Source organism: Asterias rubens, chromosome 10 (genome assembly GCF_902459465.1).
Source record: "Asterias rubens chromosome 10, eAstRub1.3, whole genome shotgun sequence".
Taxonomy (NCBI): domain Eukaryota; kingdom Metazoa; phylum Echinodermata; class Asteroidea; order Forcipulatida; family Asteriidae; genus Asterias; species Asterias rubens.
In genome coordinates, this window is record NC_047071.1 from 11,980,644 (window position 1) to 12,008,634 (window position 27,991).

Genomic DNA, 27,991 nt, shown 5'->3' on the forward strand with positions numbered 1-27,991 from the left:
GGTGTTCCTGGTTTGATTGGCTGCATATTGTGCCCCAGCACCTTGTAGACCATTACATGGTGATATTGTAAAAGGAGTAGGTCACATAATTCAAAATGTTGTCCCACATGCCTTGCAGGAAAATACTGAATGTTGGAGCGCCTTGGGCGACACCGAGTGCGGACATGATTATTTCTATTCCTATTATCTCTTTATACAGTTTCTATGCCATGTATCAGTGTGATGTTACCTTCTTTGTCTGAGGAGATAGTCCTTGTGGTGATTCCATGTGTTTTCTCGCTCCGTCTGTAGAGAAACAACAAACAATTTAACAACTCAATTATCATGTGGATTTTGTTTTCAACACACAGTATCTTGTCACATATCTGTTAAAACCCTGAATCCACAGTGTGTAGTGCAGGGCCCATGTCATAGCGCCTGTAAGCACAAAAACTCTGGTAATGGGCACTTCTACAGGGAAAATATACAGTTTGTATTGGAACCTTGCAAAGGGCACAATAGAAAAAGCAATCGGCACTTCGGCAATGGGAGACTTTCTGGGACGATAGAGGGCAGCAGACTTACCGGGTAAATCCATTGTTCTCAGAATTATGCGCATGTTCAGAACTACGTAAACAATGGAAATTTACCCGGTATGTCTGCTGCCACCTAGTGTTGGAAAGTCTCCTATTGCTGGGTTATTTCGAGGCCTAGTTGTGGCCTAGCGGTCCAGGGCATCAAACACAAGTTCTAATGGCTGAATCATCAGGATGTAGGTTCAAATCCCGGTCTCAACACTTGTGCCCTTAAGCAAAACACTTAAACTATAATTGCTTCTCATCCCCCTGGAGTAAATGGGTACCCGCGAGGATGGAGATTGTCGATGTGAATGCGCCAAATTGGCAGCCAGTGCTGCATACGCCGAAAAGGAGTTAAGATAACTACAATAATAAACCATACTTATATAGCACCTCACACAAATGTCCTAAAATCGCTTAACAAAAGAAATTAGTAATAAATTAATTAACAAGGTACATATGTTGCATAGATTTGAACTTGTTTTCTTTTGGAGCAGTTTCGATGAAGTTAAAGCACAATGTTGGTGAAGAATATGAGAACGAGCGATGGCCATATGATTAAATATGTGTAATGTAAGGGACAAGTTGAGAAGTAGAGCTGGTACGGAGGGTACATGTTCGACGAGGTTGGTACTGATGAGTTCAGGAATAAGGTTATCAGCCAAAATTCCATGTAACATGTACCACTTGTCACTGGTTTCCTGCTAATTCTTGCCTGGCAATATTTTCTACTAAGGCAGCTCTGTGAAATCGGCCCATCATGTATCTTTGCAATTTGAATCCCCAAATTAGTAGACCGTGGGCAGACAGTAGCCATGCGTGACGCCAGTGTAAAGTGGTACATTCAATTTATGATGGAAGGATAGGTAGCATGGATATCTGAAAGCAGTAAATTTGACTTACTGGAATATTTGTGAGCGGGAACTCCACCATGCCAAGGAAGTCATCTCGTGTCTGTGCAATCAAAGCAAACAAAAATACAAAACATTAATGGACCTTATGCATTGACATCATTCCTTTTGTTTATTTAATTCTTTATTTCTTTTATTGATTGACTCTGGTTGTGAAGCCATTCTCAGAAAAAGCAAACTCAGGCCTGGAATTTCATCTTTGAAAGGACAAGACCCTTTTCATTTTGAAAAGGGCACTTCCCTTGGAAACCTATTAAGTCTATGGGAACCAATAAGACCAGGACGAAAGAGGCCATGGCCTCTGTGAAATTCCAGGGTTGCGAACTAAATCACTGTTCTAGCCAAGAACCCAATTGAGAGAAAAACTAAACGACTGTTCTAGCCAAGAACCCAATTGAGAGAAGAACTAAACCACTGTTCTAGCCAAGAACCCAATTGAGAGAACTAAACCACTGTTCTAGCCAAGAACCCAATTGAGAGAAGAACTAAATCACTGTTCTAGCCAAGAACCCAATTGAGAGAAGAACTAAATCACTGTTCTAGCCAAGAACCCAATTGAGAGAAGAACTAAATCACTGTTCTAGCCAAGAACCCAATTGAGAGAAGAACTAAATCACTGTTCTAGCCAAGAACCCAATTGAGAGAAGAACTAAATCACTGTTCTAGCCAAGAACCCAATTGAGAGAAGAACTAAATCACTGTTCTAGCCAAGAACACCAATTGCGAGAAGAACTAAATCACTGTTCTAGCCAAGAACCCAATTGAGAGAAGAACTAAATCACTGTTCTAGCCAAGAACCCAATTGAGAGAAGAACTAAATCACTGTTCTAGCCAAGAACCCAATTGAGAGAAGAACTAAATCACTGTTCTAGCCAAGAACCCAATTGAGAGAAGAACTAAATCACTGTTCTAGCCAAGAACCCAATTGAGAGAAGAACTAAATCACTGTTCTAGCCAAGAACCCAATTGAGAGAAGAACTAAATCACTGTTCTAGCCAAGAACCCAATTGAGAGAAGAACTAAATCACTGTTCTAGCCAAGAACCCAATTGAGAGAAGAACTAAATCACTGTTCTAGCCAAGAACCCAATTGAGAGAAGAACTAAATCACTGTTCTAGCCAAGAACCCAATTGAGAGAAGACATGAAAGGAAGTATTCAGCAGTAAACGAAAACTTACCAATCTATTCTCGTCAAAGACTTCAATCAGCAGCCGATTGTCTCTGGGATCAACCTGGGGGAAAAAAATAAATAAATAATAAATAAATAAACCAAAGCATGAAATTACACTAAAATTACAAAGATACAAGTGGAGCAAGGGCAACAACTTTGTGAAGAGAACATTGCAAAGATGAATACAACATTTAGAAAAATTGTGTGTGGTGCATTATGTGTGCTGTGATTGTGCTATCATACAAGTTGATTGGTGTGAGTAAAAAAATAAAAAAAATTTGTTCATGGTTTTTTTTACTGCATACATCATTTACATAGGATTAAAAAAATCGAACGGTATACTTCTCAAAACCTTTCACTTTTTAACACATCTTGATTTCGCTAAAGTAATTACGATACAAAATGTCAATCTTCTCACACACCCAGTGTGGTATCTCAACTGCCCGGAATTTTGGAATGCACAAGGTCAGTTAGTCTTTTTCCTTAACAAGGTATTGAATGTTAAACTGCATTTTAGTATAAAAAGACCAACATTCCATCACTTTTAAAGGCAAAGTTTATCGTCCACTTTTGGAACGCTTTGATTGTTTTAATTCTAATTAGATTTAAATGTTACGTATACAATAAAACTATGTAAAAATTTCAATTCAAAAGGTGGTCGTGCTTTTGAGATAATCGCTGAAAATCCGGAGTGATTATGTCCACGCAGGAAGAATTATCCCTAATAGGAATAGGCCTACACATTCTCAGAAATGTTACTGACAGTAACACTTCTCATATTCAAATTTTGGGGTCTAAAAACTTATATATAAAAACAACCACATTGCTTTCGGAGTAAAATTTTTCTCAAAATGCTTTTTACTATTGCTACTAAGCTGCTTTTAGGCTTGTAACTAAAAAAAAATTCTTGGCATTACCAAACATTTCCTTCCAACAAATAATTCGCACAGAGTTATTTCAAATTACTTTTTTTATATCAAAAGAATATTGAGTACTACTTACCCGGAAAAGGAATTCCTCATACCATTTGGGATTTAGTGTCTGGATAGGAGAGTGGACAAAAAAAGGATATATATTTATCAAATATCAAATGTTTCTGTACGATTTTTCCAGAAGTAGAAAGATAGATAAAAACTCTACTATCCCTCACTGGGGAAATTGAAATTAAAATTTGAATTTCACATAATTGGTAATCAACTAATAAACTCACAATCTGTTATCCTGTACATGTACACAGTAGAATCAAATAATGGCTTTGTACTGGGTTTTAATGAACCTGTAGAGGATACATAATTTTATCCTTTTTTTCTGTTGACTTGATCCTGTAATACTACATGTACTTGCATGCATGGTGGACATTTTATCAACAAACACCTGAAACCTTTGTCAAATACAAAATCACAAATAACAAAACATGTATAAAACAAACATCAGGAAGTAATTGAGGATACGATACAATTTAAATTGAGTTGCGCCCCTTTTTGTGGAGAAACGAATGTGCCACGATTTGCAAACCCCATCGCCTGGAAACAGAAAAACCTCCGTACTTGGCGCTTTTTCGATCTTTCGCTTGCTCCACCTAGGCCAGGGCACCCGCCCTGCCCCCCCCCTCCCCCCACCGACCCCAGTCTCCAGGGACCCTCGCTGGCTATATATAACCCATCTCGCAATGTCTCCAATCACATACTTATGTAAATACCTGTTAAATAAATACTAAATGAGCACACATGTACATCAGCCCCATACAAAAATGCGTGATTGTGCCAACCAGTAGGGTTGTGCACGAGTACTAGTGCGTAATTTGAAGTATGCTCATGTGTACGATAGTGAAATTTGCAAAACACAGCAGGTACTGTATGACACAATATTGGTGCATGTAGGTTTTATGTGCATACACTGTACTGTACTGTGCAGCCTATGTGATCTTACATTAATGTACACAATATTGCAAACTAGAAATATCATGATTCATTACTGGTTAAGGAAAAGCATGTTGCAGTGCTCTGCACACTACAAATATTGTATGGTTGTCTTATGAAACAGTAGGCCTACTAAAACCTTTCAAATGGCAGTACATGTAGTACATGCAATGTGTAATTGCCTATAGTACATTATGCCCTAAATGCACTGTGTGGATTCAAGAAGCCAGACACCAACACAGCATGAACCGAAATAGCCTCCACACAGCTTGAGCTGATTACGTTGGACACATAATGTAGACCATTCTACAGTATACCATACTCCTTATTGCTATGCAAGTATAGTACACCACAGGCACTCCCTGACCTGATGTGAGAAATACATTTGTACACACACAGTAGACTGGTCCCCTCTCTTTTTATCCTTGGTGCAGTTTTTGCGTTTAATGGGACCAGGGTTCTGCCCAGGATTTTTCTAGTAGTGGAATAATGTATCCCTGGAAAACATTGTGAGATGGATCAGTTACATGAGATAAATAGTATCTAGAAACTCAAATCAAAGAAGTGCTCAAAATTAATGGCTTCAGATACCGAATTTTCTGATAAATGCCCAATTTTAAATTTGGTTGAAACCTTGGTGGCTGGGGAATCCTGAGTGCCGGGCGGGTTTTCCCGGCACCGACCACTGTTGGCAGAACCCTGTGGGACCTGTAGTTTGTCCTTCTTCTTCTTCTTCCTTTAAAGTGCTGCTTCAGAAAATTTGAAGATTACCCCACTGTGGCTGGGCGCACGCGTGAAACCATGGGACCGCAAGCCAACCAGGTGCAAAAATATACATGGTGCAAGTAAAAACTGGCCAGCAAGATTACATGTAGGTCAGCTGAAAATGTACAAATGTGACCCGCTCTGTGAAAATGAGTCACATGTAGGCAATTTCAGGAATTGAGTTATATGCATGGCTGGAAAGAACACATCAGCAGCAGTAATTTGGTATGTGTCTAAGCTTTGGGGTGTATCGCGTTGCTGGGTTACTCCCGTTTGAAATTAGTCACTACACCATTTTTTTTGAAAAACGAATTACAAGTAAAATGATGTTTTGAACTACCATTGTGTGCAAAAGGATACAAATTAGACATAAGTATGATCACAAAATTGTTGTATTCAGAGCTTTATTGCCTAAAAGTAAGTGTTAGTGCCAAAATCACCCCCTATTTGTGTATAGCGCCCCCTCTTGACAAGGACAGTATCCAGGATGTCGAGACCGTAGTGAAATACAGTTTTTCAACCTCTCTCCGTAACGATTGACACTTCTATACTCAGTTTCGCTAAGGTAAAGCATAGTTTATTGTTTTAAAGTTATAAAAGGTGAATATAGTAGGCAAGGCATAATTTCTGAAAATAATAAGGGTCTTGAATCACCAGAAAGTAAAAACTGACTCTAGCGTGTTTATTTGTTGAGTGTTGGGAACTCTTTTCTCATATCACCGTCTCGCCAGACAACACCGAATACAGAGGGCACCTTTCAAAATGGCGACATGAATGTTGTGAATCTGGAATTCGTGTAAATGTATAGACAGATTCACCCAACCCAAAGTGACCTCGTTTATGTGACCTCATTATGTGACCTCATTATGTGACCTCATTATGTGACCTCATTATGTGAACACCATTCAAAAAGGCTATACATGTAGATATAACACACCATGAACGAAGTACTGTGGCATGCACTGTTGTACTGTTGTCATGTACATGTAATACACTGCAGTGCACTGTAGGGACTACCCCCCCCCCCAATATTGGAAACCTGTTTAAAGAGGTCATCGGACCTTTAAGCCCGGTTCATACTTCTTGCGAATGCGAAATTTTGACGTCACATGGCTGTTTTTCACAGCAAATGTTTCCAAGGAGTCGAGCGCCAGTCAAATCAGCATTGAAATGTTACACCAGACATTCCTGCTAAACACACACATAATTGAAGTATTCAGAAACACAGCCTGAATCATCAGAGACAAGTACACAGAGACACTCCACAAAAGGGGAATTCCCTTGTAATCAAGATTGCTAGACTACTTCTGGGTCGATCTGCTCTGCTCGACTGCCCTTGTTCTCTGGCACCATCTGGAAAAATTCACAGTACACACACATTCGAGTTGTCCGATGCCTAACCGCAAGTAGGATGGTTTAGAAAAAAGTGTGGATGAAAATTTGGCACGTGGGAACATACATGTACTGTTCATTGCTTGAATTTGAGGTGGGGGATCTACAAGTTTTTTTTTTTTTTGGTTTGGTTTTTTTGGGGAGGGGGTGTTAATCGTTACACTTTAACGACCCATCCCTTAATTGTACATGTGTGCTGGAACATGAAAACAAATCCAGAGAGATCAGATAGCAGTGACATGTAACATTGTCCTATTCCTATCCTACACTACATGTACTACAGTACTTAGAGTCAATTAAAGCAATAAGAAGTTTCTGTTGTTATAAATAACTGCAAAAATAAAATTGACTTATTGTTGAACAAACTCAATTGCATTGGATGTGTGACACAGCAGTTCTCAGTAAATTCTGCAGTCTTTTGGTAGTGTGCAAATCTTTTGTAATGCTTCATAATAGTAAATCAACAAAATAGAGAGGTCGGTCTTTAGGCCTTTATACTGATGATATCGACAAAGAATTTTACAGAATAAAATCCATGATGGATTTCTGTACACCCCAAGGTGGACGTGTGTTTGTTTGTACACACACACAAATAAAAACCCAAGTTAACAACAAAAAAACTTTTATAATGTATTGTAATTTAAAAGGGAAATTGGGAGCTCCAATATGGGGGGAAATCCACAAGACAGTTTGGGATATGAATAGCTCAAAATTTACTGGACCGGATATTTTTGAACAAGACCAGAATCAAAATGAGAATTTGTTTTAGCTGGTTTTGCACATTATACCTGATCTTGGATCTAATTCTTATGCAAAAAAGACATGTACAGGTGTATGAAATACATCTGTAGCTTAAAAATCTGGTCATCTATTGACTCAAAGTTGTTCATCCTTTTTTTTTTTTTTTTTTTTTTTTTCATTAGAGATCTCCTAACATCACAAGGCCACCTCAAGGTGAGGGCCACTGAGGGCTACACTTAACTGGTTTGGGCTGTTGACCAAATCAACTTTCACCAGGGGCACTTTGCAACCTACTCCTGGAGCTAAAACAGGGTATTCCCCTTCACAGTCCGTAAGGATACACCTCTTTGAATGCTTTTGTGACTTGACATTGGTGCATACATAATGTATGTTGAAACTTGCCAAATAAGTTGTCTTAACTGTGAATAATATGTGTACCATGGATGGAGACCCGATCCACAAAAGCCACTCAGAAACCATACTTCCCGATACCTGATCACTACAAACATGAGTAACCATGGAAGACCCATTCAGTGGAATCTAATTGCATTTCCATAGTGCTGCTTAAACATGTTAAAAGCACAAAATACTGCTTCAAATATCTGCTAAGCGCAAATAAGCAGGGAATCAGTCACAGGTACCTCTTTCTGCTAAAGCAACATTAATTTGTGCTTAAAGGGTTATGATACCTTTTTGTATAAAATGTATCAAGTTTTTGGCCATGACATAAATTCCTATACTCACTGTGAATGAAGATGTTTGTTATATATTTTACCAGTAGAATTTTCAGCTTCGTTAGTCGTCAAGTTTTTTTTGAGAAAAATCAAAGAGCAATGTTTTCAGGAGTGTCGCGTAAATACGTTGTACATAATGCTAAACGAATTTTCTCCTCTCAAGACAAAAATTTTTTTTGTGACATTGTTTTACTCATTTCTAGCGCCTCAGCAAGACATACATGTATTTAAATTTAAGGGAGGTTTTCTACCATCATTATCTTCAAACCGTTTACCATGTAAGTTAAACGTAAAATCTGTGGACATTGTGTTTTGTGTCATACAAAAAGTACCCAAACCCTTAAGCAGCTCTATGAAAATGGACCCTGATCATTTCAAAAGGGTTTTTCAGGCATAATATGAATCATGAACATAATAGGAAAACACAGTGGGAGGCCTTTGACTATGATGACTATGGGGTTGTGGGAAAAGTACGAATACTATTGTCAATCAGCCAAGTACCAAATGCACAGCAGGGCCCAATTTCATAGAGCTGCTAAGCACGAAAATTTGCTTAGCATGAATTTCTTCCGTAATAAAAACAGGATTACCAACCAAATTTCCATTTGTTGCATATTGCTTGTTACTAGTATTCAGCTGTTGTTTGGTTATCCTGATAATTACATGGAAATTTGATTGGTAACCCTGTTTTTATCAAGGAAGAAATTTCATGCTAAGCAAGTTTTTGTGCTTAGCAGCTCCATGATATTGGGCCCGGGGCAATAACTGAAGAAAGACTCTGCATGAGACCACAGGTTTTCTCGCACAGAACTTCCACTAAACCAGACTAATTTACAAAGCTGAGTACATTTCCTTCTCATTTTGTTTCATTTGTTAAAATGTTTAGTGGGACAAATCCTCCAAAGTAAACACGAAAAAACACTAGACAATAGGACGTCTTGGTTGTAGCGTTGAGAGCAAGAAACCACACACAAACACAGGCTCCCATCTGATTTTTTACTATGCATTTTTTACTCTTCGTGTATTCAGTTTTTCATTAACTTTTTCCTCCTGCAAGTTTAGATCTAGTTCACACTTGACATCAAACGATATTAAGTTGATCGTCTTTTACAGACAATTATATCATATTTAAACGCACAACTACAAGTTAGATTCCTTGTATGATTCATCTGTTTTGAACGACATGCTAGCGCAGAAAATTAATAAGTTAGAATGCTTGAAGGTGCTCGAATCCAAAAACTTTCAGAAACTGTCTATTCAATCTGACGTTTACGTAATAAACCACACAGGAAACAGAGTGTAAATTTTATTTACTCTATTTGATTTACCAAATCAGGATTTGAAACTGCGATCTCCAGCATATTAATCCAGAGGTCACAGGTTCAAATCCCATTTTTCGTGAGTTTTTCTTTGTGCAATAAAAACAATTTTGTTTACCTTTTTAATGGTCTTGGTCTGCACCGTGGAAATCTCTCCACTTTCCACATCTCCACGGAACTGCCTGATCCGCACATAGGGATCACTGAAACAGAACAAGACGGCCACCATTAGAATAATAATAAAATTAGCAAGTTCTTATTTAGTGCATTTTACAATAACCGTATCAATGCACTTTACATTATTGCTCAATTGTCAATGGGCCAATAACATTCCTTAAACCTTCTCAGCTCCCCTAGGGAGTCTTTTCATCTCTGTGATGGCAAGTTTGCCTCTCATCAGGCCTGGGTTTGCTTCGTTTTTAAAAGGGCAAGGGCATCAAGTCAATTTCCCCTTGGTAAAGGGCACCCGGATGAGGAAATTGTAAATTTCCACTGGAGCATTTCAAGGGCACCAAGGCAATGACTAGGGGGCATGGAGGCAATTGCCTTTGTTGCCTCTGTGAAGTATCAGGCCTGGCCTCTTTTAAAGAAATCTGAAGATGCAATGGGAATATTTGAAGGGGCATCAAGGTCAAGACTAGGGGCAACAGAGGCCGAGGACTCTATATAATACACCAATCAATTAGGCTCCGCCCACGACGCACGTGTTCGAGCAAGAACACGTGAGCCCCTCCAATGCCATTCTGCACAACTCTGCCACGCGCACCAAGCATCTGCGCACGCATGTCGTACCTTATAGTGTCGGACTTTTGGTTGTGCATGGGTTGTGTTTGGTCAAAGGGGCAGAGCTTAATGGATCGGTCTATTCCAGGCTTGATGTACATGTAGTTACAGTTACATAATAACATAGAACCAGGCCTGATACTTCTTGGAGACAACAAAGGCGATTGCCTCCATTCCCCCTTGTTATTGCCTTGATGCCCTTGAAATGCTCCAGTAGAAATTAAAACTTTCCTCATAGGGTGACCTTCACAAAGGAGACAATTACTTTGTGCTCTCACCTTCTCAAAACAAAGCATACAGGCATACAGTACTTAAAAGTATCTCTTGACATGCACCCGTTAAATTTTGAAGTCAAGTTTAAGTCCCAGACCCAGTCATTGAAAATAAACCCGAGTCACAAAGGTCGAGTCTGGGGCAAAAGTCCAGCGTAAAACAAAACAAACTTCCTTGAGATTGCCAAAACATTGGCTTCTGATGTTCAATGCATCGGTGATGGTCTTTTAAAAAACACCATGACTCGCCAATTATAACTTATCTTCCTGGGCTGTAACCATTATGTTTCCAAGCTTTTGTTAACATTGTACATGTGCAGCAAGGGCAAGTCCAAAGGATCAAGTCCATGCTTGACTCATGCCACCACCATGGTATATTGAAAGCAAGTTTTCTGATTTTGTTTCTTTCACATTTTAAATACAATGTACATTACACATTTTTTTTTTTTTTTAACCTCCTACTAAGTTTGGCCAAGGGACCCTGAATTGAAACAAGGTCTTTGGCATGTTTTCTCAGAGTTTGAGAGTTAATACCATAATGCTGCTGGGTTTGGAAGCGATATTAAAGCCAGTGGACACTATTGGTAATTGTCAAAGACTAGCCTTCACAGTTGGTGTATCTCATCATATGCATAAAATAACAAACCTGTGAAAATTTGAGCTCAATCGGTCATCGAACTTGCGAGATAATAATGAAAGAAAAAACACCCTTGTCACACGAAGTTCTGTGCGTTTAGATGGTTGATTTCGAGACCTCAAGTTTGAAATCAAATTCGTGGAAATTTACTTCTTTCTCGAAAACTATGGTACTTCAGAGGGAGCTGTTTCTCACAATGTTTTATACCATCAACCTCTCCCCATTACTCGTCACCAAGAAAGGTTTTATGCTAATAATTATTTTGAGTAATTACCAATAGTGTCCACTGCCTTTAAGGGTGAGGAAGGATCCTGGTAAATCACTCAAGGGAGTTATGATAGGGTTTTAAATAATTACGTACCTTGCTCCGAATATATCTTTTTTGGCTAGAGACACGCCTTGCAGTATTTTCACTTTTAGAATTCTTAACTCTCCAGGGGATCGACCCTAAAACAACAAAGACAGATGCTGTAAGTACATTAAAACTATTCGGCCTATCTTTTTGTTTAACCCCAAACAACATACAGACATTTAAAAGTGGTTAGAAGACATTTAAAAGTGGTCAGACTTAACTTGATTAAATGAATGTAATCGCAAGTTTGTCAGTCTCAGATGGATCAATTATTTTAAAACAAGAATTTGATTATTTACAATGTTGCAAGTACATCAACACCTTCGCTTTAAAACTAATACAAATAGTGTATCAATAAGACAATATCAAATATTTGCTTTAGTTGACATGAAAGTAAATCGGAGTTGTTTCACATATTGCACGTTTTCATACGTCAATGAAAACAAGATGTTTGTGACGAAAGCGTGGATCTGCCTAGCCGCCTTTTATTTTCTTGATTGAATATCACTCATGAATAAATTTGTTAATTTTTGACCCATCAAAATTGTTACATTTTGAGGCAGAAGAACGTAATATGAACAAAATTTCAGCTTCTTAAATCAGGTAAAAATGTGAAAAAAAATTAAATTTGTATCGCATTGATTGTGGAGATGCTTTATTGTAGTTTAGGACGTTAGTGCAGTGCAACAGAGAGTGTGTCATGTACGGCAATTCTCATGTACCACCAGGGCCCAATTTCATAGAGCTGCTCAGCACAAAAATTTGCTTAGCATTAAATTCTTCCTTGATAAAAACAGGATTACCAACCAAGTTTCCATTTGTTGCATATTGCTTGTTACTGGTATTCAGCTGTTGTTTGCTTGTCCATGGATAAATTCAAGGATGAAATTTCACACTAAGCAAATTTTTGTGCTTAGCAGCTCTGTGAAATTGGGCAAAGCAGCATGCCATCGAATAGAATTTAAAGAATAAGAAACAACATATATATAATCAATTTGTTTGTTTTGTATCTGGATCAACCCAATTTTGTATCTGAATCCAATCCAAACATAACATGCCAGATCACAGCATAGACAGAGATAATCATAATCAGACATAATAAAAATTAATATAACATTTATAAAATGGCGCAACCACTTTTTCACTTATTTTTTACCAGAAGCATGAAAAGAGATCATTTCATATCGAATGAAAAAGTGGTGGCGCCGTGGATAGGGAAACTTTATCAAATTGAACCCCCACCGCCCCCGCCCCCCCCCCGCAAAAAATAAATAAATAATAATATTTGATTTTGGTGACAGCAATAATGTGGTGTGCGGTCACGATAAACTGGATGTGGCGAGCGGTTGGGTAGGTGGGCATGGTTGGTAGGTAGGGTCGGGAGGAAAGGATGTGATTGCCTATCCCCAAATGCATTGAATAGTGAGTGAGTAGTGAAAATGGCAAATTAATTATCAACTTCACTCAGCAGTCTTTTTTTTTACATACGAAATTGTAATCTATATATATCATGGCACTTACCGAATCCTCGGGAAGTCCTAGAATTGTTGCCATAAACTGCTATTGAGTGTTACACAGTTTCAGTTGAAAAGTAGGAAGGAAATAATTGTTTGTTTACAACAGCCAGCGCATGACTTCCTAGGTTGGCGATAAGCTATCGTTGGTTTGTGCGTGTGTGTGCAAGTTCGCGAACTTTTTGGAGGCATACATAAGTCGCTGGTCCTCGTTTTGATACGATAAGCCTAATTGAAAACTGAGTTACCAGCGAATACTTGGGAGTTGACCCTGGGGTACGCGCAGCAGAAAGCCTCCTATCTAATTAGTGCGAGATGGCGTCAGGGAACCCGACTCATACGTCAGAGAGTTCTAAAAATAAATATTTTCCCCTGGAAAAGTTGACAAACCGATTACCATAGAATTATTTAAAGAGTTCAAAGTTTTGTTTAGGTTGTATATTTTCGGAAAGGGTACATCATGCATTGGCTCAATTATATGGGTTTATTGAATTTTGACGGTTTTCTGGCAGTAAAGTATTGAAATATAACGCCATAGCCTATATTAATTAACACATCGCGGCCATTTGCAACAAATAAAATGGCGACGCAACAATGGATGAACACAATTTACAGCGATAATTTCGGCGTAAATAAAACATGATAAGCCTAATTGAAAACTGAGTTACCAGCGAATACTTGGGAGTTGACCCTGGGGTACGCGCAGCAGAAAGCCTCCTATCTAATTAGTGCGAGATGGCGTCAGGGAACCCGACTCATACGTCAGAGAGTTCTATAAAAATAAATATTTTCCCCTGGAAAAGTTGACAAACCGATTACCATAGAATTATTTAAAGAGTTCAAAATTTTGTTTAGGTTGTATATTTTCGGAAAGGGTACATTATGCATTGGCTCAATTATATGGGTTTATTGAATTTTGACGGTTTTCTGGCAGTAAAGTATTGAAATATAACGCCATAGCCTATTAATTAACACATCGCGGCCATTTGCAACAAATAAAATGGCGACGCAACAATGGATGAACGCAATTTACAGCGATAATTTCGCCGTAAATAAAACATGAGTTCTCTTGGAATTGGCAAATATGAGCCGCGTCAACCACCGGTTATTTTCAGAACCAACACTACTCAAAAGATGGTGCAACCGCAAATAAACAATCCAAATAAGCCTACTCTCATCATCCATGCAATTTCAAAACCTACCTATCCATGAGCACGTGGTCACATGTCTAGGCCCTAGGCCTACTACAATTTATATAGGGCAAGGCACACATGGGCACTTAATGGTACTTATACGAGAAATGGAGAGCTGGAAGTAGTTTCTTGAGAAAATGATAATGGGAGACTTTGGAACGCTAGGTGGCAGCAGACTTACCAGGTAAATGTGCATTGTTTACGTAGTTCTGAGCATGCGCACATTACCGAGAACAATGGATTTTACCTGGTAAGTATGCTGCCACCAAGCGTCCCTAAAGTCTCCAATTTAATCTCTCTCATCTTGGGGCCTGAACTTTACCTATTTTATGCTAGGAACGCAATAAATTGTGTGCAACAATGTTTTCATTATTCACTTGCAACTTCGATAAAAGACCAATTGAGTTTCACAGATTTGTTATTTTTATGGCATAAGTGAGAATACTGGTGTGACATTACCAGACGAGTGTCCAGTGCCTTTAATTTATAATGGTGAATAATATAGAAAGGTGTAGGCCACGAGCAGTCCTTTTCATACTACTTACGGCAAGACAATTATTGTTCCCCCTTTTGGGCCGCTGACACTAAAAAAGAACGTCGATTTATTTGTTTTCTCTTGATTAGAACAGCGCCGTCTTTTCCATAGTTCAGCCAATTGTAAACTTATAAAAAGAATATCCAGTTATAGTTAGGCCTACTTTTGTATCGTCAAAAAAATCTCAGTGGTTTATGATATTTGAGTAAATTATTGTATGGTTAAAAACAAACTTACTTATTATTATACCCGATGCAAACAAGTTCGAACCTACCTAGCCTATTGACTGTGTTGACTGTGTGGCTTTTTTTCCCAACACGAACTCACTGGAAAGTACTGGGCCCTATTTCATAGAGCTACTACGCACAACAATTTGCTAAGCATGCAATTCTTCTTATTAAGTAAAAACAGCCTCGCGGGAACCAAAATTCCCATTTGTTGCATATTGATTGTTACTGATTCAGGTGTTGTTTTCTTATCCTGCGGAAAATGTAAATTTGGTTGGGCCTGTTTTTATCAAGGCAACAATTGCATGCTAAGCAAAGTGTTGTGCTTAGCAGCTCTATGAAATTGGGCCCGGATTTAGGCCTGATGGTGTAAAAGGGTAAAACACAATAATAAAATAGAGCAGTCGGGAGTTCTGCCGTATTGAAAAAAGGGTACTACAATCAATTTATAAAAAAAAGGATAACAAAAAAATTCGAGTTTCCTCAATGAAAAAAATAATATTGTATTGACTTTTGCTGAAATCGTTTTCCTTATAATCGGTTCACAATATTATGTGCCAATCCTCACATTGGCTTTCCCCATAAGGGGGTTATCCTGTTTCTTTATTTTCGTGTTTATGTCCCTTATACATATTTTTACGTAAGTTTCATAAATCGTTCATGTTTTATGAATACGACCCATTATTTTTCCGACCGTTGTTCATGACGGTGACGCGAACTCGAACGACTAAAAGTAGGCTTAGGCCTATTAGCTAAATAATTGAATTAAAAAATCTTAATGAGATGAATTTTTTTCATATCTTCAAAATCTATAGTAGGCCCTTGGGTTCCAATCTGGGTAGTCCACGTCTCGGGTTTATATTTGTAAAGCAATTTTTTTAAAGCAATGTTTATGAAAGAACAATAGCTTTGTGCATGTGCTAACTTTTGAAAACTTCAATGATGCACAATAATAATAATGGGATCGGATAAAATTGATGATGGACTGTGTTTCTTATATAGCGCCCTCATAAGTTCAGCAGATTTTCAGAGATTCATGTGCGTTGTCAAAGTATGGAAGTTACCTAAATCGCAGAAACTTTATTTTATTTCTTCCTGCTGGACACCTTTTTGCGCAGCCAATACAGCTGAAAATTAAATGGTATGTTATTTGAATAGTATAAATCAGAAATTTGACATCCAATGTCCTCAAGTGGTGCGCTAAATGGTAGCAAAACTGATTCTGAAATCGACATCCGAGTTATAAACCCTCATTCATTGCAACAACACACGTTACGTACATTGTACTGCGTATTGCGGTGAGGTCATAGCCATCTACGTGCGGTGCACACTACACTCGACCATTGAAAGTAGCCGGAAGAAAAGCACCCACTGTGTACCGTGTGTTCCCCGGCCTAGCTAGCTAGCTCACGAGGCCGTGCGGCCGGGCAAGCTTCTCGTTCTGTGTGGCATTGTCCGCCGGTGTTTGTGTGTAACGCCGGGCATTTGCATACATTGACCGGCTAGCTAGATCTTGTAGTTCTCGTCTTTTGGATGAGTTTCGCTTGCTATGGAGTGCCCACATCTGGTGAACAGTGTGAAACAGGGAGTTGCTGCTTTGCCGGTCACTAGAAAAACCAATAATGGAGAGATTTTGACAACTTGGGTTTGTGCAGGTAAGTAAACATTTTGTTGTGCTTCTTTCTCAGATCTTAGTTTGCATCTTAATTATTGCACCATTAAGATAGTTTGTGGCTCATCAAATAAATAACATGTTGATGTACAAAATTAAACCTCTTGAGTCTTACCAATTAATTTCAATTATTTTTTAAATTAAAACTATGATTGAAAGGGAAACATTTCCATATCCACTTTTTCATTCATTATTGTTTTACGTCCCCTATGAAATAAATTAGTGTATTTACTCCAAAGAGAGATTCCTTTTGGTCGAAATGAGTGAAAAAGCGATGGCAGGATACGTAAATCAATAAGTATTCAAAAGAATTTTGCCAGAGAGACATAAAAACTTAACTTGGGCCGACCGAATCCAAACCAACACCCACACTCAAAAGAGCAGTGTTCAAAGATAAAACAATTTTATCCTCCCACATCTAAAACTGAAATTTCTTCATTGTCTTCTCTCTTCTCATTATGCTCTAAAAATTAGAGCGTTGAGACCAGATCCAGACGCTGATATGTTAATGCTGAACACAACATTTATTGTCTTTATTTTGGTGTCTTCTTCCCAACAGGTTGCAGGTCCAGCAAAAGTCCCTGGATGTGTTTATCATGTGGCATCATCGCTTGTGGACGGTAAACAAAATATTTAAAAAAATGTTTTATGTTTACATTATCTGGCATGATATTCTTCCATCTTTCTGATTGTGACCTTGTTGACCTTGAACAGGCCTGACATTTCATCGTTGAGAGGGCTTGGGCCATTTTCATTTTGTGGAGGGCACTTTGTGCTGTAAAAGTCTATGGAACACCTTTGAAGGGGCACTAACACCAGGGACAATGGAGGCAATGGGCTCCATGGCCCTCGTGTGATTTCATGCCTGCTAGGAAAAGTCAATAAAATTGTGATTAAATGGACAGCCTACACCATGTCGGTCAGCCCTTGTATGTCCTCAATAAAGTGTAATAACAAAACTGTGATTTACGATTGTACAAGGACAAGTTGACTAGTAAATTTGTCTTTGTACAACCCCAAACCACATGTTCATACTTTTTCCCCATGGCCTAACTATAATACAGCCTGTATTATCCCTGCATAAAGAAAGCCTGTGAGTATTTTATCTTACGTTGGTGTGGGGTAAAACATAAACCAATAATGGAGCAATAGCTGGTCTCAGTATACGCAGGATTTCTACCGTGGCAAGGTTCTCCCCATGCACAAGCTAGTGCATTAGCCTGATGCGCACGAATGCGTATTTCAAATTTTACTTTCAATTTCACATAAACAAAATGGAGAAAACAGATAGAAGGCTCCAGATTGCACAGTTGGGGCTTATAAACCCCTACTACATAAACAAATTCCGGAGACCAGCACTTCTTCTCCACATTTGATTCACATTATTTTCAAAACAGTACAAAGCTTCAAATCTGTCAACTTAAAAGTAAACTTAATTTTGGGGTAATGGTTTGTTTTTTTCTGTTCCAGGTATGTCAACGGTCACGCCAAGAAACATTACGAAGAGTGTCAACACAGTGTATGCATCAATTGTGAAAACCTAAGTGTTTTTTGGTAATGATCTTTTTTGAAATCTTTCGTGAAGCTTTTCTTATAAGCAATTTTGAGATGTGGTGTACACATTCATTTGACATTATTGGGTTTGGGTAAATATGTTTGTATACCCCAAACCAAACAGTGCACTCCTATAGTGTCTGCCATAACTAAAAAAAGGTTACAGACCCCTTACATTTTAACGCAAAATGCTACAAGGACGCTGAGGTCGTGAATGATTTGCCTCTTTTGACCTCAGTGGAGGTGCTTTTTTGGCGGAGTGATTCAGAGCATCAAACTCGGGTTCTATAGGCCCGAGTGTTGAATCGAATCCTGGTTGTGACACTTTTTTTGCCAAGGGAATCGACTATAACCCCTTTTCATATGCCAGGAGTTATAGGTTACCAATGAGGGCAGACAGTTAAGACTTAAATTTAACAAATGCTTAGCACAGAAAAACTTTGCTTAGCAGAGAAAGGTTACCTGCCGAAATGCCCTGTAATGTATACAGTTTATGACTGGTTCCCAGTAAAAACTGGCTGAGCAGAAAACAATTGCTAAGCATCATTCTCTGCTTACCAACTATGAGATTGTGCCCAAGGCAATAGGCAGACTGTGAAATTATGTATACAGCAATTACCAATTGTGTTTCTGTTTATGTTTGACTTTCTCAGCTACGAATGTGATGAGTTTGTCGTGAACGACACAAAAGCCGGGGCAGTCCAACAAATCAGGCAGATCTTGCAAGACATAGCTAGGTAAGTGATTCCATCTATTCGGTTGGTAACATAATATACACTTGAGATACGGGCCTAGTTTGGGCCAAGATGCAGCTGTCCAAAGCTGTTTGGGTGTATTTTTGTTTTGAGTCGCTTAATTCTTCATTCTAGGGACAGTATTTAGATGAGGCATAATAAGCTGAGAGCAAACTAACTTGTTTTCACTGTTTTGTTTTTGTAGCGCTCAACTTGACAACAAACGACTAAAAAATTCCAAAGATCATGTCAGCGATGGAGACGAGGAAGGACCACCAAAGAAAAAACTAGCCACTAATAATGTAAGAAAACTAGCCACACATAATGTAAAGAATGAATAATACATCAAGGTTTGCATGATAAAAAGACAACAACTTAAGAATTTTTTTGGTAAACCCCCATGTAGTTTTATCTCTCTTTTGAGTAATGGTGGTTCCAAAATGAACCAGGGCCCAATTTCCTACATGTAGCTCGGCTTATCGCCGAATTCTGCGCTTTTCATTACCACTCTCCACTTACTGTGCAAGCGCAAAATTTCTGCGCTAGCTGTGTAAGTAAAGAATGCCTGATAAGGTGGAGTCCGACGCGCAAAAGCAAAGGTTGAATCCCTGCTACATTACTTCAAAGGGTGTAATTTCCAACAACGTTTATAATATCAAAAGCTCTTCAGCACTTATTACTAAGTAAATTTTTATGCTAACAATTATTTTGAGTAATTACCATTAGTGTCCAGTGCCTTTAATCAGGCCCTTGTGGTGTTTGGTTTGTGAAGTTTTGTAACTGAAGTTAGTTTTTGAGTGTTTCCTTTTCCTCCATTCAGACGAAACCTTCCATTCCTGGTCTAAGAAACCTGGGCAACACGTGTTTCATGAATGCAGTACTTCAGTCCCTCAGGTGAGTGCAAAGGGAAAACTTTGAGATGAAGTAAACAAAAAAGTGTTTAGGTTCAGTCGTTAGCCCTTTTTGAATCCACGGCTTTAGCTTTGTATTTGGCTTCAGGCTTCTGTTCTCTCGTCTGAAGTCCTGAGTACGGACGCGAGGCCCCTGAGCGGATTCTTGAGCCGAAGCCATAGTTTCGAAAAGGGCCTTAGTGTAGACTGAATCTTTGTGTCGGTGCAACAAGGTCGTGTCCCCTATTTCCCTTTACGTGAAATGCGAGTTTTAGAATGTTACAAGGTCGTATCTCCCTTAAAAATTAACTGGATGTACACACTAAGTCAATGGACACCAAGATACGATGTTGTTGCATGTTCATGTTCATGCAAAGTGGACCAGTGGTCCAGCAGGACTTGCAATCACAAGGTTGTCGGTTCAAATCTCCAAGCTAACCACTAATTTCTCATTGACTAGAATAAGTACTGTCGAATTAAGAACAAACTCTACCTAGCAAGTAGATACACACATGGTGTTACCGCAAACCAAATATATATATTGATACCTCACCATGCAATGCCTCAAATCCTATAAACTGTCGACTTATTACTGAAACACAACTTTTTGACTTTTGCATTCATAATAATAGATGTCAAACTGATGTTTGCATGAGGACCCGATAGTGCGACAACCTTATTTGATAAGAAGTTGGAAGGTTCTTACTGGGATAACACTTCTTAGTGTAGTTTTTTTTTTTACGCTATTTTGACAGCCTGATGAAAATTTGATTCCAACCACCTCTTTTGATTTTTTCCTCTTTCTGTCTACAGTAACATACACCAGTTTTGCTGCTACTTCAAAGATCTGCCGGCTGTCGAGTTGAGGAATGGCAAGTCGGCTGGCAAGCGAATCTACAACACAAGAAACCTCAAGCATGACGATGTGTAAGTATTGGTAGATTGAAAACAGATTGAGGATTCTTCAAGTGAGTGCCTCTGTGCCCATTGGTCATTGCCATGGTGCCCAGAGGTGCCCTTGCCCCTTCAAAAACCTAGCAAAGTAACAAATTCTTAATAACAAGTTCTTATATAGCGCATTTCACAATAACTGCATCAATGCACATACAGGCCTGTATACCTTTGCAAAGTATACCTTTGGTTTTTGGAACCGTTCGATTGTTTAAGTCCTAAAAGATATATGCAACCCATTTTTAAGTTATCAAACCCAAGTTCTAAAAACTGGGTGGACAAAAATTGAGGAAATTTGGCAATTTCACAGCCATTTATTTCAGGTCATGTCACAAATGTTTTGCAACAATGACATGTTGGCACCTTTTTGTTCGATAGATCTCTTGTGGAAGAGGTGAGGAAGACGCTGTGTGCTCTGTGGCAGGGTGGACAGTCCGCAATCTCTCCAGACTCGCTCTTCTCCGTCATGTGGAAAATCTTTCCAAGATTCAGGTAGGAAAATGGGAAGAGGCAAACAACTAACTCATGATCTAATTATCAATTCAAAACTTAAATAATATTCAATATTTATACCATTAATCTCACAGGACCCTGTTGTGAACCCAATCCCTTTATTCCTGTTGACCCTAAATATCCTCGTATCTTATTAAAAAAAAGCAATTCCTGAAGAAACCAACAAAAACTGAAATCTATGCATTGACGATTGTTGCCGGGAGTCGTGCAAGTGTTGCTGGACTCTGCTTTAAGGAGAAGTGCCAGTTAACATCTGTCATCTTACTCTGGAGGGTACCATGTCCTCACTCACATCTGGCACTCAAAAACAGCAGGGCCCAGTTTCAAGCACAAATACTTGCTAAGCACAGAAGAGTATTGCTTAGCAGAAACAGGTTACCGGCCAAAATTACTTAAAGTTTGCATTGTTGTGGCTGGTGCCCCACTTATTTTTGCTTAGATACAAAAATATTAAGCGTTTTATAAACGTTGTAACTACATGTATCATTATTATCTACACACTTGCAGAGGTTACCAGCAGCAGGACGCCCACGAGTTCATGCGTTATCTTCTAGACAGACTACACACTGAGCTGCAAGGTACCCTGTGGCCTGGTAACCCAAGACGACAGACGAACGGAACCAGTACTATAGTGACTTTCATGTTCGGCGGCCTGCTACTCAGTCAGGTCCATTGTGTTGTGTGTGAAAGCTTCTACAAGAAGATTGATCCATTCCTAGGTGAGTCTATGAATTATTTCAAACTGTTTTGTTTCTTTTCGTGTTATGGAAAGGTTTGCGGTTACACCATGTAATGATTATCTCTAAATGAGTTGGGGTGGTTTTGAAAAGAACCATTTGTTTCAATTAGACGTTTCGATCAGTGTGCTCTGATTGTCTTCTAGAGAAAGCTCTTTTCCTGTTGTTCATTTCCAGCATTCTTCTTCTTGCAAATGATGTGCACAGCCTATAGTTTTAGGTTAAAAGTACTGGACACGTTTGGTAGTTGTCAAAGACAAGTATTCTCACTTAGTGTATCCCTACATATGCATAAAATAACAAATCTGTGAAAATTTGGACTAAATTGGTCACCACAGATGCAATAGAATAATGAAAGAAAAAACAGCTTTGATTTTTGCACAAATTTGTGTGCTTTCAGATGGATAATAAAAGGCTTCAGGCCTTTTATTTTTGGATTGAGAAATTACCTCTTATTCAGAAACTTTCAGAGGGAGTTGTTTCTCACATTTTGTACACTCTCTCTTGCTCATTACGTAGGAAGTTCGTGTGCTAACAATTATTTTTGAGTAATTACCAATAGTGTCCAGTGCCTTTAAGGAGAGACATTCAAGCCAGGGTAGTATCTGTTACTGATACCATAAATGTTTAAGGGGCCATTATGAGTAGTCGATGTTAAAAATGTTCTTTCGCTTATTTACAGATGTATCGCTAGATATACCCCAGCGTTTCAGGTCTAGAAGCAAGTCAAAAGATGGATCGCGGCTATGCCGGATACAAGGTAAGAGCCCCCGACGCACACTGTCATCATCTTTTAAGTAGTATTCCACAGTAACGATGTCACTTTTGCTAAAAATACCTGTATGTCAGACAAACATTCCACACCTAGAACTCACGCGGTCATGGCATCGGCACGTCTAACCACAGTAGAGTCTAGCCTGGTCTAGACTGGCATCTCAGTGACTATTTGAATGAGATCTCCTAGGTTCTGAGTAAAGACACTGGACACTATTGGTAATTGTCAAAGGCCAGTCTAGCCCAGTCGGTGTATCTCAACATATGCATAAAATAACAAACCTGTGAAAATTTGAGCTCGATTGGTCATCAGAGTTGCGAGATAACTATGAAGGAAATAACACCCTTGTCACACAAAGTTTTGTGCTTTCAGATGCTTGATTTCGAGACCTCAAATTCTAAACTTGAGGTCTCGAAATCAAATTCGTGGAAAATTACTTCTTTCTCGAAAACTACGCCTCTTGAGAGGGAGCCGTTTCTCACAATGCTTTCTACTATCAACCTCTCCCCATTACTCGTTACCAAGTGAGGTTTTATGCTGATAATTGTTTTGAGTAATTACCAATAGTGTCCACTGCCTTTAAAGAGCCAGTGGCTTGCAACTCTACGTTTTGGTCATTATGATCTGGTGTTCTTTAGATGATGGTAAGTTTTAGCTAACTATCAAGTTGCCTTGTCCTTGTCCGATTCTCTTCAGATTGTCTACAGAGCTTCACAGAGGTTGAGGAGCTTGCCGAGTCTGAGCATTACATGTGTACAAACTGCCAGAAGAGACAACCCTCCACAAAGAAGTTCTGGTTTCGCAAGTTGCCTAATGTAAGTGTTCAAGCTTATTCCCAACACCACTTTCATTGTCAAATCAAACCAAATCAAATCAATCAACATTTATTTCCATACAAACACAATATACAAATACAAACAATAGGATTTTACAAGACTGAAAACTGTATGGCGGCATGGCCCATTAAAGCAAAAGCTTGTAGGCTGGGATGCCTTTGCAAAACAATGGAAGGCAATTGTAAACACACTATTCTAGAATCCTGTAAGAAAGTTATTTGTGAATGACCCTGTTTGAAATATTGTGGGTGCGTTCGAATAGCTTCCCTGGGTCTACCCCACGGTGCTCACACGGGTGAGCCCCTGACAATAGTTAAACGAACGACCACTCTTCCTCTCGTGGTGTTGTCATGTACCTCAGGCCAGCCCCAAGTGACCAGTTCCACAAGCAGGGCACTTTGGGCTGACCCTGGTGAGCCCCTGTAATGACATCAAAGCTATTCGAACGTACCGGGGGCAGACCGGGGTTGACGCGGGGAAGCTAATGGAACGCACCCTGTTTATTTGCCTGATGTGCATCATGAAATGTTTTCATTGTAGGTACTGTGCATGCACATCAAGCGATTTCAATGGACCGGTTTCCTACGGAGTAAGATTGATGTCTTTGTTCAGTTTCCACTCAGGGGTCTTGATCTAAGGCCATACATACTCAAACCAGAGGTGAGTTCACGCCAGTAGGAATTAACCATAGAGTTATATATAACAGGTATGTAACTCATCCACGGTTTTCCGTGTTTCATGAAACAGAATTCGGCGCTACGAAAAAAAAATCAGTGAAAAAAAAAAACACCACGGAGACTCAATTTCTCCTCGTTTAGAACAACTTCTACACTACTTTTTGCACAGTCTGGCACCGTAGGGTTGTTATTGCTTTTTGTTTATGGGGATGCGGTTGGAACCAGAAATGCGTTTTTTTCTCGCTGAAGAGTTGCATGCCTGATATAAGAACTGAGGGCGCACTGGTGAATCCGCATGCAAAAATGCAACAGCACCGCAAGGAGGTGCCCGCCATTTTGTAAGGGAACGTTTGTACGTTGAATATGAAGTACATGTCAGTATGTGTATAGCAAATACACGCTGTACGGTCTAAAAAAAATAACAAAATGGACACACGTCGGGCCACATAAATAGGCCTGTGCATCTATGGGATGAACAGTATTTGGTATGGTGCCTAATCACCATGGAAGTGAAGAAAAAAATTTCCGCCTCATTGAAAAGAATATTCTATCAATCAACTCATGAAAATATTTGCACCATTGCACTCATAAACATTCAGTACTTTTATAATATATGTTGTATCTTGAGAAAGAATATTATGAAATAAAAGTTTAATTAATAAGAGTTTAATTGAATTTAATTGAAACTGACTTGAATGGAATGAATATCAAGAGGTTTATTGTTGGGTGCTTTTTCTTTGTGTAAATAGGAATCGCCAGACAGCGAGAGCACAATTTATGATCTCAAAGCTGTGGTAATTCATCAAGGATCTGGGTAAGACTCTAAGATTTGTTTTAACACTTTTAAACCTTTTTAGGCTTGGTGATGTTATACAGCGACAGTTGACTTGAGCCTGGTTCATACTTCTTGCGAAGGCTTTGTGCAAAGCAAATTTCTTTGCGTCACAACTGGCAAGGGAGCACGTACCGATTATTGTGTAACAAAAATTTGCTTCCCTTTTGCAGGAAGCATGAACCGGGCTTCACTATTTGAAATTGTTTTGAGATATATATATTTGTTTCTTCTTTTGCCCCTAAATTGTGGAACAAGGCGACCGTGTGCTTTCAGAGAGACAGTGTTTACTGCAACCTTGCAGCACCAACTCAAAACTTATCTATTTCCCAGCCTATAATCTGTTTGTCATAATATGTTTTATTCTTTGTTTGCCGTTTTTCCATTCCATATCTCTCCATACATGTATCTCTCAAGGCTTCGTAATGAATAATTTTGCTAAATATTTTCCCCCCATTTTCATCTGTGTATCTCTTTTCTATATATGTATTTTGTGGAGTCATTTTAAGTAGGATTTTAAACTTTGCATGATGGAAGCATAACTAATAGTGGTTTGCGGTAACACCATGTGAACATCTGTTTTAAGTAGTGGTGCTTCTGAAAAGAACCAGTGGTTAACAACTCAATAAATTCAGAGTAATTTTGTATGCCTTTTTTATCTTTTGTAAGCAATGGTTGTGGTTTGTATATTTTATCGTAATTTTATCCTGTTAATATTCAGCTGGTGCTGTGATTTTGATAGGTAATAATACAAAATCTCAATAACTAAATATCTTTAAATTCTGTTATTGATAGTGAGGTACTCATTCTCTTGTGGAGTGCCATATAAATGCTCTGAATTATTTATTAGTAAAAGGCACTCTTTTGGTTTCACAACAGAAAATGTATAATAAGAAATTAATTAGGTTGATTAGAACAAAAGGTTGTAAGAATAGTTGAGGTATTCTAATTTCAAGTTATTTCTTTGTGCTTGATTGGTCATGTATGTGATTTTAATAGCACATTTCTCTGAAATACCACAATCAAATATGACTTAGTTTACAATTCAAACATTCTGTTCACGAGGCTTGTAATAAGTAAGGTCTTTTGTGAGTAGTTGTTCTGCTTGACCGTCTTCTCTATTTGTTATTTTCAGTGCTGGGTGTGGTCACTATGTTGCCTTCGCTAAGAATGACGGTAAGAACAAAGCTTTTTCTTTCAATCTGTAGAATTGGAAAATCTTTGGTTGAATTGATGCTATTACATGTGCATTGATATTACCGCAATCGGATATCTAGAGCTTTGAATATATTACAAGGAAAATGGGCTAGTCCTGTGAACCTCTTATTAAGAGTCTACTGTACATGGCTGTAATATACCTGCAAGTTTACTATTTATAGTTAATTCTTATCTTATTTTCCACACCGTGCAAAGCTTACAATTCCACCAATTTTTAAAAGGGTATTGAGACCTTTTGAAGATCGAATTTTTTGCCAAGACATGAATCCCTACTCGCTGTGAATGAAGCTGTGGGTGTGTAATATAATTTACCTATAGAAGTTTCAGCTTCATTAGTGAAGTGAAAATCACAGAGCGATGTTTTTAGGAGAGTCGCGTAAATCCGTTGAATAATAATAATTTTTATTTTTTTTAGTTTTTTTTACTTGCTTCCCCAAAACTACATCAGCTCAGCAAGTCAATTTTTTGGGGGAAGCTTTCTGCCATCATTATCTCTAAACTGTGTATAGTGTAAGTTTAATGTAAACCTGTGGAAGTTTGTGTTTTGTGCCGGTCAAAAAGTACCCAAACCCTTAAAGTTTTGTTAGATTATTCATTAATTATTACAATTTCTCACTCTGCTTTTAACAGGTCAGTGGTTTTGCTTCAACGACACGAGCGTATCTCCAGTTCAGGAGGCGGCGGTGACGCGTTGCAAGGCGTACATCCTCTACTACATCCGCCGCAAGGCAACGCAAGACGACTGTTTCCAACTGGTCACCTCTCTACAGGAGGAATTGTTAACGGAGCCAAGCGCAAGCCCCAGCCCCAGTAGTACTGCTAGCTAGATAGATTTTTTTTAAACCTCAAAGAGCATTATGTAAAATCACCGGTAATTGACAGAAAATCACTGACAAAAGTTTTGGCCGCTCGAGCTGTGCAAAGCGTTGCTGGGGACTTGCTCATTCATACTGTTTTTCCCAAGTGGGATGGGAGTAAATTTGACAAATTAAGGGCTTGACAAAAGTTTTGACTGCGAGCTGTGCAAAGTGTTTTGCTGGGGACTTCCTCACTCGTACCCTTTTTCCCAAGTCAGAGTAAATTTCCCGAATTCATGGATTCTTGATTCTTGATCCGGCTGGTGTGTAGTTGCCGTGCTCCATTTTAAGCCATAATACGATCGACACTGGGTTTTTTTTTTAATCACAGAATCACCATTTTTGCTTCACATTTGTAGCTATGGACGAACAGCTCAGTGGGTTAAGGACTTGCATGGTGTGGTTTAGCTGGCCGTTTGACCCCTCGTAACAGTTCAATATATTCACCGATGATAATCACTGTTGACATTAATTTATATGGTTCACACACAAACCTTATAAAATTACAGAGCATCTTGTTTTTCTCTTCTCATCCCTTTGACCCCAACGGTATCACCCTCCCTTCTTGAGGTTCCTGAAATGCCCCCTCTCAACACATAGCTCATTGTGCTGTGTACAGTCAACCCTGGTTATGAACAGCACTGTTTTAAATGCACTGGACACTATTGGTAATTACTCAAAATAATTGTTAGCATCAACACTTACTTGGTAACAAGCAATGGA

General features: G+C 38.8%; 2 protein-coding genes across 3 annotated transcripts in view; one reads left to right on the plus strand and one right to left on the minus strand.

Annotated features, from left to right (window-relative positions):
• Positions 1–13,207, minus strand: part of LOC117295643 (E3 ubiquitin-protein ligase NEDD4-like) — a 28,447-nt gene extending 15,240 nt beyond the window's left edge. For both annotated transcript variants that reach the window (XM_033778350.1, XM_033778349.1), the window contains exons 1-7: positions 13,075–13,207; positions 11,563–11,648; positions 9,628–9,712; positions 3,642–3,680; positions 2,647–2,700; positions 1,461–1,511; positions 230–285 (exon numbers count right to left, since the gene is read on the minus strand). In XM_033778350.1, coding sequence (XP_033634241.1) covers positions 230–285; positions 1,461–1,511; positions 2,647–2,700; positions 3,642–3,680; positions 9,628–9,712; positions 11,563–11,648; positions 13,075–13,107 — 404 coding nt within the window. In that variant the 5' untranslated portion in view covers positions 13,108–13,207. The remainder of the gene's footprint in view (positions 1–229; positions 286–1,460; positions 1,512–2,646; positions 2,701–3,641; positions 3,681–9,627; positions 9,713–11,562; positions 11,649–13,074) is intronic.
• Positions 13,208–16,066: 2,859 nt separating this feature from the next.
• LOC117296133 (ubiquitin carboxyl-terminal hydrolase 3-like) lies at positions 16,067–27,983 on the plus strand. Its single transcript, XM_033779010.1, has 15 exons — positions 16,067–16,677; positions 17,254–17,314; positions 18,165–18,248; positions 18,902–18,985; positions 19,188–19,284; positions 19,803–19,876; positions 20,686–20,799; positions 21,202–21,315; positions 21,844–22,055; positions 22,756–22,833; positions 23,545–23,663; positions 24,225–24,344; positions 25,111–25,175; positions 26,329–26,369; positions 27,042–27,983. The coding sequence occupies exons 1-15, from the start codon at positions 16,572–16,574 to the stop codon at positions 27,236–27,238; spliced, it is 1,566 nt and encodes a 521-aa protein (XP_033634901.1). The 5' UTR covers positions 16,067–16,571; the 3' UTR covers positions 27,239–27,983.
• Positions 27,984–27,991: the final 8 nt, after the last annotated feature.

Excerpts from the sequence above, each read along its gene's own strand:
- LOC117296133 (XM_033779010.1), top strand. The coding sequence starts at position 16,572 with ATGGAGTGCCCACATCTGGTGAACAGTGTGAAACAGGGAGTTGCTGCT. Across the intron at positions 21,316-21,843 it reads AAAATCTTTCCAAGATTCAG|AGGTTACCAGCAGCAGGACG; the intron begins GTAGGAAAATGG and ends ACACACTTGCAG. Across the intron at positions 25,176-26,328 it reads GTAATTCATCAAGGATCTGG|TGCTGGGTGTGGTCACTATG; the intron begins GTAAGACTCTAA and ends TGTTATTTTCAG.